The sequence below is a fragment of the Apteryx rowi genome, unplaced genomic scaffold (assembly GCF_003343035.1).
Source record: "Apteryx rowi isolate R43461 unplaced genomic scaffold, aptRow1 scaffold_32, whole genome shotgun sequence".
Lineage (NCBI taxonomy): Eukaryota > Metazoa > Chordata > Aves > Apterygiformes > Apterygidae > Apteryx > Apteryx rowi.
In genome coordinates this window covers 121,793-140,771 of record NW_020449641.1, presented here as the reverse complement: position 1 = coordinate 140,771, position 18,979 = coordinate 121,793, and the positions used below count along the sequence as shown (strand labels likewise).

General features: G+C 41.7%; 1 protein-coding gene across 1 annotated transcript in view; it reads left to right on the top strand.

Moving 5' to 3' along the window:
• The window catches only part of LOC112968547 (guanine nucleotide exchange factor DBS-like), a 164,861-nt gene that overhangs the window by 138,749 nt on the left and 7,133 nt on the right, over window positions 1-18,979 (top strand). Inside the window, exons 25-29 of the mRNA XM_026070972.1 lie at window positions 4,276-4,348; window positions 7,430-7,539; window positions 12,344-12,439; window positions 16,454-16,543; window positions 18,675-18,746. Of these exons, the coding sequence (XP_025926757.1) occupies window positions 4,276-4,348; window positions 7,430-7,539; window positions 12,344-12,439; window positions 16,454-16,543; window positions 18,675-18,746 (441 nt within the window). The remainder of the gene's footprint in view (window positions 1-4,275; window positions 4,349-7,429; window positions 7,540-12,343; window positions 12,440-16,453; window positions 16,544-18,674; window positions 18,747-18,979) is intronic.

Below are 18,979 nucleotides of genomic sequence, written 5' to 3'. Positions count from 1 at the left end.
CTGACCAAAGAAAATCTCTTAGGACTTTAGAAATAGCATAGGGAGTGAAGTAATTATACCATTAACAGTTAGTCCAAGATACAGGATTTTCCTCTGCTCACCCTCTCAAGCTGCAACCCTATGAACACATCCATTTTCATCATCATGAGAGGAAGTAGGGTCCCAGTCTTCACCTGGCGTCTTCTCACAAGATCTGACACAAAAGATGACAGTTGTCTTCCACACACGTGGCCAGACACAAGAGTTCTTCCTCTCAGTCTTATTGGTTTTTTTTGCTTTGTGGGTTTCAGGGGATTTGTTTTAAATTCGGTCATCCTCCTTCTATTTTAAATTTGACTTTGAGTCAGTTACCCCATCTCTCTTTCTTAGGTAGCTCCCTGTAATATATGATTTATGGTGTTTCCCTCTCTCACAGAGGTGTAGCCATGAAGATGATTTGTGACATGCTCAATACATGGATGATTGAGGCCCCATAAGTATCTAAAATAATGAGACCCCTTTTTTTATCTAAGGTAAAGAAACCAAGACAGATAGCCAAAATTCAGTTAGGTTATTCTACATACTGAGAGAAAATAGTGATGGAAGCTATCTGAGATACAATTCCCTTTATGAACAAGAATGTGCAGAGTCCAAAAAGGCATATTTCAGGTTCTCTTAGGACAAAAAACATAGCTGGGCCCACTGCAGACTTTTCCAGGGCCCTGGCATTGCTTCTCCCCTTGAGCTGTGTCTTTTTCATTCTCTGCTTCTCTCATACACACACTTCTCTTCAAAGCAATGCCAGCACAGCCTCTCCACCCACATCCTTAAGATTCCTGACCAGACTTTGTCCTAGGTGGGAATATGTTCCTATGTTTTAACTTTAGAGGTCATCTTTATCTTAATTGTCTGCTTTATAAAGACACTTAATGAGTTTTTACAACCCCCTTAAATGGAGGGAAACAACTATACATATTAGCCTCAGCAATTTAATCTGGCCCATAACAATATATGTGTACAAAAAGAAATGCTTGTTACTCAGGTCCTTTGCTTCTGTTTTTGTTTTCATCCTTTCTCTTTTCATTTTGAATTTCATTGCAGTCAGTTCCGCAGGAACTGGCTCTCCTGAAGAAAGAATTCAGGTGCTTATTAGCCCAGTTGGAAGACTCAATCTAGGGACTCCATGACATGACTTATAATATTCATTTCTGAAGTGCAAAAGCTGGCTTTCTTAGGCTACCAGAGGAGAAAACTAGTTTTTGGAGAAAATCCATGTGTTTAAGCGTTTAACAGGAAACAGCACTAATGCTCCATGCGTGTGTTTCTGGGCAAAGAAAATGAAGTTTGAATGTCACCTGTATGAGTGTTAGTGAAATCTGTGTAGCACAGGAGATCTGTATCCTGGAGTTACCTTGGATTTTCCAAGGAAGACTATGCTGGAATCAAGACTGAAAGTTTTTGAAAAATGTATATTTTGACATTGTTAATTGTTTTGTTTTAGGATCCTAGGATCCTAGGATAATTCAGCTTGAAAGGAACCTCAGGAGATCATAGTCCAATCTTCCTGCTCAAAGCAGAGTCAGTTGTGACGCTGGACCAGGTTACTCAAGGCTTTATTCGGTCTGGTCTTGAGAACCTCCAAGGATGACTTTAATCCTACTCTATGTGTAAAGTCAAGCTCTCTCACTGTGAATCCAGCAGCACAGCACTCAGAGAGGGCAGAAATTATACCTTATATGTTAATGCAACCCTTCCCATTACCTTTTTCCAAATGATCACATGAATCAAAGCCCTTAGTGAAAGACTGAGAGCAGGAAACAAATGCTTTGTTCAGTGGCTGTAAACAGTTGTTTCTATTTCCAATGACTCACGGAAGAAGAGAGCTCAGTTCCATGTTCATTCCAAAACTGGATATTTCTCAAACTATGCATCATAATGACAGAAGACAGAGGGAAACATTTGTTTGTCTGGGCAGTTTTTAATGACTATTGTTAGGAGTTGCACAGAGGGTTGGAATGTTGGAAGGAACCAGCTGAGATGAGTAAGTGAGCAAAGGGCAAAGGAGGTTGCCAAAGGTATGTGATAAATAGCTTAACATATAGGTCATTAGTGTCTAAACACTTGGCATACACACCCCCTGTACAGTGAGCATGGTAGGTTGACAAGGCTGTGGGTAACACCTTGATCTGTACATCCCAAAGAGCGTAATTGTCTCTCTGCTGCAGGCAAAGGAACTAAGGATGCAGTTTAAGGGATTTGTGAAAGGCTGTGAATCAGTTGCCAAAGACAGGAATATAGCTACTGCCGACTCCCCACCTGGAGTGTTCCTTTCTCCCAGCATTCTCACCCACAAAGACTTTGCAGAGATTAATCTTTCAGTGCTGCACCGTCCCTTTGTCTGATTTCCACTCACTGACAGGAGCTTCATCTTCTTCCAAAGTGAAATAGGATCTCAGCAATCTGAGAGTTTGGAAGCAGCTGCTTCCATTACCTCTTCACTTCTTAGTGTCTGACTTTTCTGGCCCTGGAAACCAGTTTGTCAGCATCTTTCCCATCATCTCTCTCCATTCAGCAGTTACTCTGTTGCTACCTTGAAGCTACGCTAAAAGAGTCTGGAGAGTGAGCAAATGGCATCTGAATAACATTTTATTATTGCTGTTTGTCCAGAATGCTGACCAAAAGCATTCTTCAGAAGGATGGGGATGTATTCCACTAGACAGCTGCATATGCAAAAGGACTGAGGCACATGTGTTGCTGAACCCAAGGAAAGCTGTGAGCCACAAAACTTTTATCATGTTCTGGGAAAACAGATATGGCCTTTCTCTAGATCCAAGCTGTGCAAAGAGCTAGGAAGAGGTACAGAAGAAAGAGAAGGCAGCAGGGGAAAGACTCTCTTTTGCACTAAAAAAATTTGGATAGAAGAGCTATTTTGGGTGAGCTGTATTTCCAGCCTTTAAGATGACAGTATGCCTTTCTCTTCATTTTGATTGCAGCAGCAAAATATGAAGTAGACATGTTACAGGATCATGTTGTTCCAAAAATCTAAACTGGTCTCAAGGAGAAAGCCAGGAAGTGGAGATGTGGAACCACAGCAGAAGGGATGAGTGGGGATTAGGGTTCCTCCTCAGGAGAGATTTGAGACAGCAGTTGCTTGAGGAGAGGTCTGGGGGAAGGAACTTTGTGTGTTGTTCAGGTGCAGCTCCTGCTTCAGGAGAAAGCCATGGTGGTGTAAAGAGCTTAAAGGGAGACTTTTAACTGATTCTGTACAACTGGATCATATTGCCTGCAGCACATCCCTTATCCTAAAACCCGGTCCTAATTCAGAAGAGCTTCTCATCCAGTTAAGGGCATCCAAGAACAGTCTCTCTCTGATTTGTCTCAGCAGCTTTCTGGTCTAATTTGGCTGTGCCCAAAAGATGTGATCAGATGAGGTGTATAGGCAGTGCTGACACCCTGCTTTGAAGTTCTGGCTGTCAGTATGTTGCAGGTGACCCTTTAGTCCTAAATTTGAGTTAACACCCATGAATCTCCCAAGGGAGTCTCTTTCACTGCCCTCAGTGGCCTTTTGCCTTTTGAGTGTCCACTCAAATAGAAAATAGCAGACCCATTTCAGCGTGCTTTGAGGAAGACCTGTTGGGCAGCGGATGGGTCCTAGTGCTTGGCCGGAAAACATGTATTTTATAGCAAAGACTGAAAAGATTGGGCAGAACAACACATAGGTAGTACCATGAGGTAGCTAAGTAAAGCTTAGCTCTAATCTAAATGAGAAAGGGGGAGAAGTGGGGATCTCCACAGCCACACACCTGTATCATTTGAGATGAGGTGAGGTGAGGTGATCTGTGCTGATAAGAGGGCCAATTTCTCCTTAGCTTCCCTAAGAAATCTGTGCCTGGGTTATCTGTGCTACTGATGATACCCTTGCTATCCACTTAATGAGAATATCCCTTTTAAGAGAACATGCTTCAAGGTCAGGAGAATCTCACTGATTTTCCAGCTTTCCAATGAGAGGGAACACTCTTGGAGATTTTCATTGAAGCTGAACATGTGACAAAGGCAAGGTTTTAAGGGTATTTTGGGTCTGCTCTGGGGTCTGATTTTATTCCTCCAATAGTCAGTGTTAATTCAACAAGTCACTGTTAATTCAACAGCTGCATGTCTTTCTTCCTTTCTTTTCCCTTTATCCTTTTTTCCTTTTTTTTTCTTTTTTTTTCTTTCTTTCTATCTCTCTTCTTTTGGGCAAACAAGGAAACAATTCATACAATTTGAAGCAATTTCTTTTTACTTTCTCTTTAACAGAAGCAAGCCAACTACACCAAAGAATCACCGAGAGTGTATACCACGCACCAATGAATTCCTCCAATATAACCAGGTAACCACAGCTTTCATAGCATATCAGGGCCATGTCTTTGACTTGTCTTCGTGCCTTCGCAATACATAAATTCTTAATGTTCTGTGTTTAGCTTCCTGCATATGAATTGACTCAATTGTCTTCACATACTTTAAAACCATGTAAATGCAGATAAAAGTTTTGCTCATGGGGAAACTCAAAATCACAATGCAGAATGCACTTCAAAGATGATCATTTGGGCTTGCAAGAAAACCACATGCTCCATATTAACTAGAAGTTTAGACAAAATATATTAGCACATTTCCAGGATGTTAAATAGAGATGTCAGCAAATCTTTGTAATGACCCAGTTGCTGGGTGACTTTAATCTGCATTGGCATGACAAAACACTGTAAAAGTTTCGTTGTTACTGTTTTAGCAGGATCAACCAAATCAAGAGATCCCAGGTAATGCAGCCAGCCTTTGAGAGCTGTGCAGCTCTACACGAGAAATTTTAAATAGGTGCAGCACTGTTAATCCTGCACCTTGGGAACAGAAGGAGAAAGTGATTCCAATAAAAGATGAAATGCAATCATAGAAAGGTTTCAAATCAATCCAGATGTATATCCCTCTTACAATGCTCTTGAAGTGAGAGTTTCCAATGCAGAAATTGTAGATAAAAATGACAAGAGTTAATTAACTCCAGGAAGAAAGACCACATGATTAGATACTTATCCTAGAGTGGATTAAGCCAAAGGAAAAATAAAGTGCTTGTTGTCTTTACTGTACAAACTACTCCAGAGAAGGAAAGGTTAGATGCTTCTGCTCCAGATGTTGGTTTATTATAGTAACTGGAAGAATATGGCACGCCTTTCTAAAAGAACAAAGCAGTGGGCTTTCTTGAAGGGAACAAAGCACAATCTGTCCCATTCACTGTTCTAAGCTGAGGCCACCTTGATCCTCTCTAACGTGTGTCTAAGAGAGGAGCAAAGACAGGGGAACTTCAGCATGCGGTGGCTCTACAGCGGCTAAATTTAAATGATGGATCTAGAATTCATCAGACAGTGGAGCCTCTTCTGCAGCCTGTTGTGGGATGCAAAGGTGCTGTTAAGCTGGTGATAGATAGTATAAGCCAAAGAGCAACGAGCATCATCAGTGCTCTGCCAGTGGTTGCAGGCTAATTATGGAGATTTTATCTAACCATTGGAGCACCCTCTCCTGGGTTGCCCATGTATCACAATGACTCTGTTGTTTAACGGGAATTGTCAACCCTGTACTGTGACATTAGGGGAGTCTGTTTGCAGGATATTCCCCTGCCTCCCTGAGCCATATCCGTTTTTATCTGTTATGTGCCATCACAGCACTTCAAGCTGCAATTCCATGAGATAAGGCAAGACTGGGCTGATTTGGGGTCGGAGCTGAGGTCTCCAAGGGGCTGTCTTGCAAAAGACACACTTGGAACTGATGTCCTTAATAAAAGTGGATATTGAATGTCACTAAGTCCTGTTCAATCTATTTAAATTTTCTCTCTGTAAATTCTTCCCCCAAGTTTCAGTGTTTAATCCTAGAATGAGATGCACTGTGGTATCTATTGCTGCTGCATCTCTCTCAAGGGATGGCTGCTGCATTTCGGTGATAATGAAATGATCCCTTTGTATTGTTTTCTGATCTATTTAAACATATGAAACTTAAATAGACTATTGTTCTAACTGCTTAACTATCAGCTTTCTTGGAAATGACCGATTCAGTCATACATCCATGTAAAAATATACTGTGCACACAGTCATACATAAAAATTTCAAACACTTGGAGTTTTACTGCAGGTGCTGTTTCAGAGAAGCTGGTGTGGTTTTTTGGTGTCTTACTCACAGCTGTAAATCTTTAACTCTATCAGCTGCATGTTTCACAGTTATCTCAGCCTAGCTAGGAAGGAACAGAGAAAGAAGAATAAGGAAATGTGAGTGTGCTTCGGATTTGTTCCTGTATTTATTTTGTGCCCCCCATTTTGTACCTGATATCAGGCTGCAAAATCACATTTTGATTTAGTGCAGGAGGCAACAGCAATCTGCTTCCATGAGAAGGTTCCATGAGAAGCAGGTCAGAAGTTCAAATACAAAGCAGTTTGTCCCAGCCTGCCTTGCAGTTAGAAATGGTTTTCACAGATCTCTAGTATTCCAAACGTTTTTAAGATTTTAGTGCTATCTTAGGCCTTCCCTTACACCAAGACAGACACCACCAACGTTAAGTATAGAAGTTCATATATTAATTGTAAAGAGCAAGGTAATTGCTGATACATGTTAATAATGAGCAGTTCGGGAAAGAGTATTTCAGAGTATTTCAGTATTTCAAGCATGGAGATGTAATGAAATGTGTGCCAAGGATAACAGTCCAGTAGTAAAACACCCAAACTAAACTGCCAGTCATTTGGTAAACAACGAGGATGAGAAGATGAGAACAGCTTGCCGCCTCAATGCCCCACAAACCTGGGGCGGGGGATTGATCCCATTACAACTGTGAGGTCTGCACCTGTGCAAATCTGGCAAGAGGGAGCCCCTAGTCTGTGCTTCGATTGCAGATAGGGGTATCCTGCCTGGATTCATATTTTCGAGGAACAGAAGAAACAGAGGTACGGGGATCCTGGGACCAGTGGAACCCATATGTTCCTGTACACATGGTCTGACCTCTAGGTGATCGATACCACCAGTACCCGCTCCTCTCCTGGAGCCACATATACTCATGCTGCAAAGGATGGAAAGCTGGCATCCTCTTTTCTAATGCGGTTTCCCATCCCTTCCTTCCAAATCTGTAGGATTTGCAAGAAGAGCTCTTGCAGACTTGACCAGTTCCTTCCTGCATTTTTCCCTTCTCTTCAACTCAGATGAAGGACTTCACTTACAACGTGCTGTGGCAAGAGGCAGGGGCTAGCGTGGCTTCTTCTACCATACATGCCTGCACAGACGCAGACTTTCACCACATAAACAAATTTTAAAACCTGCCCTCTATTCCTGAAATTGAGGCTTCCGCATGTGAGGGTGACAAAGACTGCTTAGTGCTGGTATCTGTCTCAGTGCTCCTTAAGGCATTAAGCAGGAACCTAATTTTTTTGTATTTCTTTTGTCCAAAGGTATAGCAGGAAGTCATCGAGTGTATATGAAAATAAATCTGAGACATCCAGTGTGGAAGCATCTAACAATAAAAACAGGAATTCCAGTCCAAGCACCAGGCAAAAGCGAGGTAGGAATTCTGAGACAGAACTTTTGCTTCCAAAGGGTAATATTTTTATCTTTGCACAATAATTTCTGGAATTTGATGAAGATACTTCAAACGTATATTGTTTAAACCCAACATTAAAAACACAGTCCTACAAAGCTGAGTGACTGAACTGTGAAACTTGAACACAAAAAAAGTGTTAGCAGTTTAGGAATTTTTAAGTGTCAGTTTTGATGTACTACAGCTGTGTTTAGACAACTTTTGTTCTTTAAAGATAGGATTTTGGGGGTATAGTGTGATTATTTTAACCTTCCATATTCTGGCTAAGTTTTGTTTCTAGCTATATTTAATTCTACAGTTGTTCAAGGAGTGGACTGACAAATTTCCTTGTTTTATGTCAAAGGGATTTTCCCCCCCTCTGTGTATAGGTTCCTCTCTAGTGTACCGTAAAAAAAATACACATGCGGTCACTGAAAGTCCCTCTGCTATTTGAAGGCATAAATGCAATAGATACATTTTGTGCAATGTAGGTTAAAGTGAACACTGCAAAGAAACTGGATCTCGTCTGGCGGTAGCAGGAACAGAAAGTATTTCAACAGCAGTTTCTCTTTTGAGTATTATTTTGAAGTGTTAGAGCAAAGACCTTTCTAATAATATAAAACATCAGATTGCAAGGTCTTAAAAAGAAAGAAGAGATGAAGGTCCAATTCAGTCTTAAAATAACAGCAGGTCTATTTATTAATAGAGATGGTCAAAAAACGTGGAAATATTTTTTTCTCTGAAAACAAGGCCATTGGCCAAAGATTTTGCATTGCGGTAAGTTTTCATTCTGGAGAGAAAGCTATGGATTCTTCATGAAAAAAATCCAATTTATTAAGTAAGAAAACTCTTTTGGTAAAAATTTCTTTTTTTAAAAAAGTAACTTTTGTTTTTGACCACTGGAATATGAAAAAAAAAGTCGAAAAGTACTCTTTCATTTTACATTTGCAAACCCTACTTTTAAAAATTTTCCAGGAAAATTATCGGCATTTTTTAACTCATTCAGCTTACACATGAGTGTACGAACTGGGGGTACTGGGTGTTTTGCCAGCAAGCACCCTATATGCTGATTTTCATTCTTCAGTCTTCTGCTTACCCGTGACTATTTCCTCAGGGCTCTCCCTGTCATTCCTTTGCTGCTCACTGCTCAGCTGGGAACCACCTCATCCCCTGTCCTTTTCTGCCATGTGGCTGCTCCTGCAGAGCGGAGCGGTGGGTCAGTTGTCTTTGTGGGATCCGTGGTGGGGCAGGGCATCCTGGGCTGCCAAACACCCTGTGCAGAGGGCCAGCGGAAGAACGCTCCAGCTGGAGATGTCCTCCCTCTAGTTCTTTCCCTACCAGACACCAGAGTCATTAGCTGTGACTCTAGACTGGGTGAATTCACTCATATCTTGAAAATGTACAGTTACATCCTACTTGCGAAGGTGCAGAAGAATCGCGGTGTGGCTTCCTGGGGAGGGCAAGGCTGTGCTAGTCTGCAGTACACGTGCAGCATGGAGTTCAGCGCTCTGTTAAAACTGTCTCTTTTGTGCCACCTACTGACCCCAATACTACCAATTTGTATCTAGTTAAAGTAAATACAGATTATTTTCAGTTATTTTCTTTCTATAGTATAGAGTGCAGGAGCAGCACTATTGGCAAACTACTTCAGCTCCATCATTCTCATGGATTTACAATAAGTGCTTGTGATTATGAGTTATCTACATATAAAGTAGTATTTTGCAAGGGCCTGATCTGTAAATTCACTGACTGAATCCATATGGTAACTGAGTCTCCTGCAATATGGTCACACAGAATTGCTGAGGTTGGAAGGCACTTCTGGAGATCACCTAGTCCAACTCTGCTGCTCAAAGTGGGGTTGCTCAGGGCCCTGTCCAGTCAGGTTTTCATTATCTCCAAGGATGGAGATTCTACAGCCTCTCTGGGCAACATATTCCAGTGTTTGACCACCCTCATAGTATTTTTGTATTTTTAAATGTAATTTCCTGTATATCAGTGTGTGCCCATTGCCTCTCATCCTGTCACCGGGCACCACTGAGAAGAGTCTCGCTCTGACTTATTTACTCTCGCCTGTTAACTATTTATCCACACTGAAAAGATCCCTGCTGAGCCTTTTCTTCTCCAGGTTGAACAATCCCAACTCGCTCAGCCTCTCCTCATATGACAGATGCTCCAGTGCCTTAACCACCTTAGTGGCCCTTTGCTGGACCCAGTCCAGTATGTGGCTGTCTCTCTTGCACTGGGGAGCCTAGCACTGGACCCAGCACTCCAGATGTGTCTCACCAGTGCTGAGGAGAGGGGAAGCATCACCTCCCTCGACCTGCTGGTGACGTTCTTCCTAATGCAGCCCAGGATGCTGTTGGCCTTCTTCACCATGAGGGTGCATTGCTGGCTTATGTTCAACTTGTTGTCCACCAGGACCCCCAGGTCCCTCTCTGCCAAGCTGCTTTCCAGTTGGTCGCCCTGCAGCCTGTACTGGTGCATGGGGTTATTCCTCCCCAGGTGCAGAACTTGGAATTTTGCCTTAGCTGAGCTTCATGAGGTTCCTGTTGGCCCATTTCTCCAGCCTGTCAAGGTACCTCTGAATGGCAGCACAACCCTCTGGTGTATCAGCCACTCCTCCCAAGTCTGTATCATCTGTGAGCTTGCTGAGGGTGCACTTTGTTCCATCATCCATGTAATTAATGAAGATGTTAAAAAGTATTAGCTCCACTATCAATCCCTGGGTATACTACTACTGACTGACCTCCAGCTGGACTTCATGCTGCTGATCTCAAAGCCCAGCTGTTCAGCCAGTTTTCAGTCCACCTCACTGTCCACTTCTCTAGTCCATCCTTTATCAGTTTGTCAGTGAGGATGTTATGGGAGACAGTGTTGAAAGCCTCGCTCAAGTCAAGATAACATCCACTGCTCCCCTTTTGTCCCCCGAGCTAGTCATTTCATCATAGAAGGCTATCAGGTTGGCCAGGCATGATTTCCCCTTTGTTAGTCTATGCTGACTACTCCCAGTCACCTTCTTGTCCTTAAAATGTTTGGAAATGGTTTCCAGGACTATTTGTTACACCTGCAGAACGAAGAGAAAGAGTTGAAACAATTCAGGTGGAGACAACATGTCAAGGTCAGCCCCTAATGAGTGCTTGGTGCTGGGAAGCTATGGGGACTTGTGGTAAAAGCCTAATGCATCCCTCAGTAAAGTGGTACAACTGCATAGCTGAAGAATTAGCATATAAACCCCTCCCTCCACACAGGCATGTACTTTCCACATGACTCTATGATAATCAAATACTATGGATTTTCCTGCTCTATACAGATGGAAATTGAATATATTTTATATTCGTTTCTGGTTTCTTCATAAGTCAATCCAGTGTGATTCAAGCAGCAGGACAGAGCTAGTCACCAGGCCGACAGTATCTTTACAAACATTGCCTAGCAGTGGGAGCAGCCATGACAGGGAATGGCTCTTGGGCCAGCACGGGCAGTCCAAAAGTCAAACGCTTCCCAGTGCACCTGTGCATAGCCCTGCAGCTGAAACTGCGGTGGGTATCACTTGATCACCAGATGCTTTTGCCTGACCCCAAACTGGCATCAGGCCCCAGGGTGGAAGGAGCTGAACTGCTCTGACATATTGCTTTTGAATTGTTCATATCTGTTAATCTCACACCCACCTATACACTCAGGCACCTTGGATCATCTCTCTCCTGGAATATCTTGGCTGCAAGTCAAGAAGCTTTCTTTGGAAGCACAGCATGTCTGTGTGTCACTCGTCAGTCAGTTTGAATTCATTGTCTCTCCATGTTTCCTTTGTATTTCTGGTCTTCATTTGTGTCTCTAATGATTAGTACTTGGCAGCATATGAAATAAAGAGGAGGAATAAGCTAGTGGTTAAAACCCATGGCACAGAATCAGGCAGGCCGACACATGGCTTCTCTCCTGGTCCTTTGCCATGAACCTTTCCTGTGTTGCCTGTTCACTGCAAAGAAAGTGGCAGATGCATAATTTGGCAGGAGCGCATGGATCTAGGGGGGTGGATTTTGGTCCATCCCTGTCTTGCAATGTGAGTAACTGCATATCTTTGAAACTCAGAGTCTCGGGACCTAGATCCATCTGTGACTTATCCCTGTGAATGTGATTGTCAGGCGGCATGGCTGGCTTTTTCACTTAGGAGACCGGCATGTAAGCTTTGCTGGCATGGCACTCCTTACATCGCAGCTAACCACAAGAGAGAGTGCATGACTATGTGCCAGCTTTGGAGGCTGTTAGAAAGACTTCAGCAGGTAAGGCTCAGAGCTGACCATGTTAGACTCTGCAGTGTGAGTACTGGAGAGCAGAAGTGTGATGGCTCACAACGCTTGCTTGTTGTATGTCTCCTGCACTGCAAGCTGCTTCTCTTATTTCTCACTACGGCCTTGCTCTTCCAATCACAATGACATGTTTTCATAGTAAAAGGCACTAGATCCTTTTTAATGAGCTTGCTGCTAAACTGTATTTTCCTTTGATGAGAGCTACATCCCTTCACCTAGATTTTTTTGGGTTAGTTTTTTTTTTTTTTTCTCCATTGAAACTCAGTGAGCCAAATTCAGCCCAGGGGCTCTGTTTGGCTCAGCTAGTTTAACTGCCCTGACCTCATGTCACCTTCTTAATTGATTAGCTCTTGCTCAGGCTTGAACTGAATCAAAATTTTTTATTTATTTATTTTTAGTTGTCATTCAGTGTTAACCTTTCCTTTCCCATAAGCTGAAAGGCTGACCCTTCCTTCCTTATTTCTCTTCCCTCTCCCTCTCTCTCCTAGTTGATGCTTCCACCAGCCTTAACCTTGAGCGCACAGCGCTTGCTAGAAAGCGATTCACATTGCAAGGTCTTTCCAACCGCAGAGCTCCTCCCAAAGGTAAAATCACCACATGCAGCATTTGGTCTCTGGCCATCTGTCTCCTGCACTCCCACAATGTTTGCTCCATCCCATAGTGCCATCCATCACTATTTCCTAAAGTGCTGCTGCATCCCACCAAAATGTGCCTGTCTGATACACACATATGGCTCCTGTTCTCAAATACCCTGTTACCAAAAATTGCTCCCACAGCAGTGTTGGCAAGGCAACCTTTGAGTTGACTGGTTGTCTCTTTTACTGGGGTACAAAGTGCAAGTAATTTTTGTTTCCAGTTTCTCTCAAAGGCCAAAGTGTGAAGACTTTTTAAACCACCACAACACCTAACTTCTTTCAGCAGTTTACTGGCTTGAAGGGAAGAGTATCCTCTCTGTGCTGTGCTACACTGGGTTTTGATGTGTTATATTGTTCATTGGTTGCATCTCTTGGGTTTATTAAACATTGCTTGGCCATTAAAGAACCATGCCCTAATGATTACACTGGGCAACTGGGATTCAGAAGATTTGGGGTTTATTGCCATTTATTCCCTAATTAGGTTATGTGACTGTACACAGGCAACTTCAGCTCTGTTTTTCCATCTGTAAAATGGTATATTCTGAGTCTTCATGCATATATGTTTAGAAAACACTTAATATCCATGAGTAGAAAGCATTGCATGTTCCTGTGATGGCTGTACTAGGAAGAGACTTTAGAGGAAAGAAAGAAATGCAAATGTAAATGAAATTGAACAATTATATTCACAGTCAGATAACGTAATTATTCATGTTATTATTACTATTTTTTGCTTTTCTTCTGTTCTGATAAATGATGTTTTTTTCTATGAGACGAAAGGTTAGTGTGCAATGATGGGGAGGTTAAGCATCAAGAAGAAACAAGGCCAAAGAATGAAGAGAAACACAGAAGCATTGAATTACAATGTTATTAAGTAGATGAGAACATACCAAGAGCCAGAGCAGCCCTAAGATTCTGGCTGCAAGGCTAAGGCTGTACTTGGTAGAAAGATCCAAGATGGACAAGTTAATTCAAAGGCCTAAATACAAAATAGGGAGTGGTTTTTGGATTCTGTGATTTGGTGAAATCAATTACAATATACAGATTTCTTGCAGATTTCAGAAATGCAGGATAATGCTGTAGCTCGGAGGAGTTTGGATCTGCAGTTTTGGTTTGGCCCTCCTCTCTCATATATGAATTTGTCTTGTCTTGTTAGATGTGTTTCCTTTAATTCAGTCATTCCATGTTCTGCATAGCAAAGCATAGTTCAGAAGAGTTCATACCCTCTAAGCCGTAGGCACTCTCAGCTCGAAGACTTGCAGGAACTGGTTGTAACTTAAGATTCCTTTAACGTATCTCTATTATGTGATGTCCCGTGTTTGCTCATTCCACTTGTGCTGTTCCGTTATTGGTCTGGTCTGGCCTAGAGGAAACCCAGCTTGGAAACTGCAGTCTGCAAATAGGCTGGATGATTTGCAGAGCGTGGTCATTTCTGTAGGCTGTGATGACGCCTAACTGTGTTAGCACTATGTGGATTGGCTTATTAAGGAAGACAAGAAGCTGTGAGAGGGTCAGAGGGAAGTTACTGCAGTAGCCTTGTCCTGCTCCTGTCCCTTTTGTCTAAGGATCCATTACTGGCCATGGCAGGAGATGGCATACTGAGCTGAATGCATTTTGGTCTGACCTGGTGTGCCTGGTCATGTTCAGACCACATAAAAGGGAGGGAAACCAAGACTGCCTGATAGATCCCAGCTGGCAGTGGAGGGTGGGTGCTGAAACCATTGCTGAACTTTCTCACCAGGCTGGACATCGCAGGGAAGAAAACACTGTCTAGAAGCACCTTGGTGTTTTGGCCAAAGAGAGGCTGATGTCTGGAGGAGAAACTTCATCATCCTGCACTCCATTAATGTGGAGATCCCCAAGGCAGCAGCACCAGACCTTGCACCAGATGTGGCAGCCTGTGCCCATAGCTCTCTACATCTCTCCTCTTGGCTTCTGCTGCAATAGCTGTCCTGTTTTGAGGAGCCAAGTCCATATTCCTTGGAGCTGACGCAGGGTCTCTAAGAGCTGCAGGGAACTGCACAATGCGGTGTAGATATAGCCCAATGCTACAATTAGAAAGTCAAATTTTCTTTGCATATTAACAAGAGTAGTTACAGCAGCATGAATGTGGAATAATAATTCCATTGTAATTGTCACTGAGGGCAGAATTTAGCCTCTCATTTTTCTTCAGCTTTTTAGGAGCTGTGAATACAGACATACTTGAATATATGCACTTTTATGAGTAAATTAATAAGGAAGTACATGAAGTAGTCACAGAATTTACAGTCATTTTACAGAGGCAACAGTAGCCAATCTACCGTTAAAATTGCACTGAGATTTTTAGGGACCAAGGTTTCCTGATGTTTTGGTATAATAAAACATAATAGAAATTGCAGTCCAACCAGTCATGGTCATTTCTGCTCTACTGGAAACATACAGCTAAAGTGATGTTTCCTAGGTAGAAATAAGGAATAAACAAAGTGAAGGGAAAATTTGTGTGTCTTAACACTGAAATAGGGAAATGTGAAGGTTAGGAGTAGGAAAGAGACTTTTAAGATCCCTGACAAATCTTCACAGTAGTATAGTTTAAAAAAAGTTTAAAATCACCTAAAATTTATTTTACTCCAGTGCTATATGGCCAAAAAAAAAAAGAGAAAGAGAGAAAGAGAGTGAGAAAAAGATAGAGATAGCAAGAGAAAGGAGACACGTGGAATGGAAAGGTCTCTCTGAATCACAGTCACCAGCTAGGAACGTCTGGGCTAAGATTCAGCAAAGCATATAAGCATGCGCTACAAAGAGCTTTGTGTGACATAAATCTTCATCTACCCCAGGAAGATTTTCAATGAAAACAGAAACATTTAATTTTAACCTAATTATATCTTTGATTTTTTTTTAAACAAAATCTGAAAATAGCAAACAGGTTTTGACAAATCTAAAAAACTTCAACAGAATATTTTAAGCCAATTCTAATACCATTTTCCAGTGAGTTGTGTCCTGGTAGAGTTAAGTGTTCAAGTATCTTACTGAAACTGAGATATTAAGCATATGAATAGCTTTACTCATGTCTCAGTGAAAAAAATCTCATGAGTAAAGCAGCATGTATGCTTGGAGGGTTTGCAGCAGCAGAGACTAAAATTTAATCCTGAAATATTTGTAAGTGAGCAACTTTTTCTCCCAAGTGGTTCTACTGTAGTTGGCAGGTGCAAGAAGCATCCAGATGTGCCTGTATATGTGCACACAGAATCTCTTAGGAGCTGCTTAATGACCACTACGTGTTTTGAAACATCTTGTGCTCTCTGAAGCTAGCAGCTACTTTACACCTTTGATCAGTTTATGAAATATTTTGAGTAAAAAATGCTACTCACAACTCACAGTGAAATGTAAGGAAGTTATGCCTTCGTTCCTGAACTGACTTTGAGAAAAGGCGTGATCCTAACTAGAATAAACCAAAAACACTCTGTTGCCTTCACTTTCTCCAAGCTGATTTACACTGGTTAAGATGGAGGCTCAGAGAATGTTTTAGGGCGTTCACATAGTTAACTTCCAGAAATGACAAAAGTGAACTCTTACCCATAAATGTTTGTTTTTCAGTGTATTTCAGGTCAGTCATCACAGAACAAACAGTTCAGCATCTTTAAAATAATCCAGCCCTCATCTGTAGACACACATCATTCTAATCATCATGCTCATACCTGTTTGTTTTGTAGCTGTGCTTAGATTAGCTGGTTGCTAAAATATTAACCAGCACAAGTTTCACTTCTGCAGTATTAAGATTGGTGCAATTGCAAGTGCTTTGAAAATGCATTTATTTGAGTATTTTCTATGCTTTTCACTCTGTTGGGGATTTCTTTCCTGGCTGTTTTAAGGGAGCAACCTGGCTTTTATTTGTCCTTTTCCAACTGCTGCTTTGCTTTGGACATCTTGAACCCTCAGTGCTTATTAACCTCTAATCCTACCCTGCATTGCATCTGTCTGTTCTCCCAGATCCAGAATCTAAGGAAAGAGAAGTTACCCGTCGCTTTTCCCTAGCCTCCTCCATCAGCACCACAGTTAATGCATCTGCTGTGACCAAAGGTACCGTCATGCTGCTTGCTTAGCTACCCTTTTCCCTTCCTGCTGACAGATGCATTTACTGCCAAACGCTGTTAACAGAGTGTGTTCATCAGACTCAATTTTTATAAATGAAGGAGGTTCCAGTAGGAAAAGAGTCAGGACCAGAGTGTATAAAACCTGTGCGGAGACAGGCCAAGACATTTTGAATGTACACTGAGGTGTGCTGCAAGCATATATAATGACTCTACTCAGTTTCTCCATAATAAGCTTCAAAGAGTGGTGCTGGTTTCCATGGAAATTGGATTAATTTTTGGCTGATGTGGGGTTAAGTTCCCAGCTTCTCCCTGGGATTGGATTCACTGAAATTCAATAGAAATTATTTCTCCATTTCCTTGAAGCTGTTTAGAAATTTTGCTTTTAAGGACAGAATCTTCTCATTGCCTAGTAGATATCAGGTAAGAAAGCCAGAAATAAGCCAAAAATAGAGTAGCAATAGGTGGCATTTTAAGCATATTTACCATAATCACAGTTATGATTAGCAATAATGATTGAAAGGAAGTTTTCAGAAGTGCTTAAGGCAGATAGGTGCCCAGAAGGCATTGACTTCTACATATTTCTTCTGGGAACTTGTAGAAGTTTTATTCCTGAGCCGTAAATATTTTGGGAAAAGGCACTACTACAAAAATTATTTTAAGTTATTACACTACTGCCTACATCTAATCTCGAGAGCAACCTATGCATTTTGGCAAGTTGGTAGTGTTGAAAATCAGTGGGATTTTAGGAACCTATGCCTACAAGTCAAAGTTGTTTTTGAAAATGGAAGGTACTGTCTTTTGGCACTTCCTGGAACAAAGCAGAGGAACTGATTTGCAAGTTTAAGATTTGCAGGGCAATTCATAAACCAAAATAGAATGGGGGAAAAAGGCTAAATTCATTTGTACAAAAAACTTTGCTACACCTTTGTCAGGAAGAAGGCTGCACAGTACTTGATGCAGTATGTTCTAAATAGCTGTGAAGGACATGAATCCGGTCCTTGACTGTGCAATGAAATGACAGGTATCTGAAAGGACTGACTTCTGAAGTGTCATGAAATGAGACTGTCGTGGGGTTTATAGGCAGAGGAAAGATCTGATATTACTTCTACCCACAAATTATTTTGCCACTCTTTAGACCATACAGCATTACCCATGGAAATGATGAGCACAGTACAGGAAAAGAGCGTCTCAAAGCTCTCTATCCTCTGCAACAGCTTCAGAAACATATGGTTAGTTATCTAGGCTATGGGAAGACTGGTAACATAGAGAGTTATTACCTAAGTCTGGAAATGGAAAGAAGCAGATATACGGAAATGGACTGGGCAGCCTGTATCCCTAAGTTGTTCTTCAGCATGGTTTATTGAAGAGTGCATGTGTGAATTACAATGAAATTTAAATTTGTTAAAGTTTTATGTCCAGCAGTCCTGTCCTAGGATCCTGTCCACCACAAGACTGTTGGGCAAATTTCTTGGAAGGCTGAGAAAAATACTTTTATTATGATTGTAAAAGCTAGAAAACAAAATCAATGCTTTTCAATTTTATATTTTATGTATTGCAGCCTCTTTAAGATAATATTTTAGGTGACAAAATAACATGTCTAAAGTCTTGTCTTGTTCTTAGCTAAATGCAAGCCTAGCCAGGGTGTTTGGATTATCTCATTCAGGGCCGCTGTTTACTGCAGTGTCCTGATCCTCGCTGCTAACAGTTTAGCCCTGTCACATCACCGTTCCTCTGCACGTGTAGTCACGACAGAGGAGAAGCACCAGTACAGGTAAAAAGCTGAGACTGCAAGTCCACGTGCATTAGTGCCATCTCCTGGACAAGGGAGGGAGGAAACATCTGCAAAACCTGACTGGAAGCAGATATATTTTTCTGTGACTTAATATCTATTGCAGAAATGGCTCTGTTTCTTATCCACATCACAGAAGTGTTTATTTCACCACTTACAACTTAGGTGTTGGTCGTTTTTCTGACTGAAGCTGCTTTTTGTTTTTCTTGTCCTACACTTTAAATATTGGGCAGGTTTGGTCATTCCAGGTCATGTTGTCAGGTAATGGGAAAGCAAGTTTTGCCTTTAACAATGTTTACAGCCTTGTGACTCTGCAAACTTCACACAGGTCCCCTTGTTCCTGCAGTTAAAGTCAAGAGACATGAAATAAAGAGTGACCCAACTCCCCTGGGGTTTGAAGGTATGAGTATTTCCATCCTGCATGAAAGCCTGTTTGGCAATCTTTTGATACCATCCACTGAATTTACATTTCATCACTGCTGGTAGATGACACTAGAGTCCATATAGGCATTAGGGGGCTGGTGTCAGATCAATCTTGTTACAAATGCAGTTTGTCACCTTCTTGCCTGTCCCCTGCATTTATGCTATATTTACCAACTTTTGCCTAGCGATGGGCCTAAATTAAAATCCCAA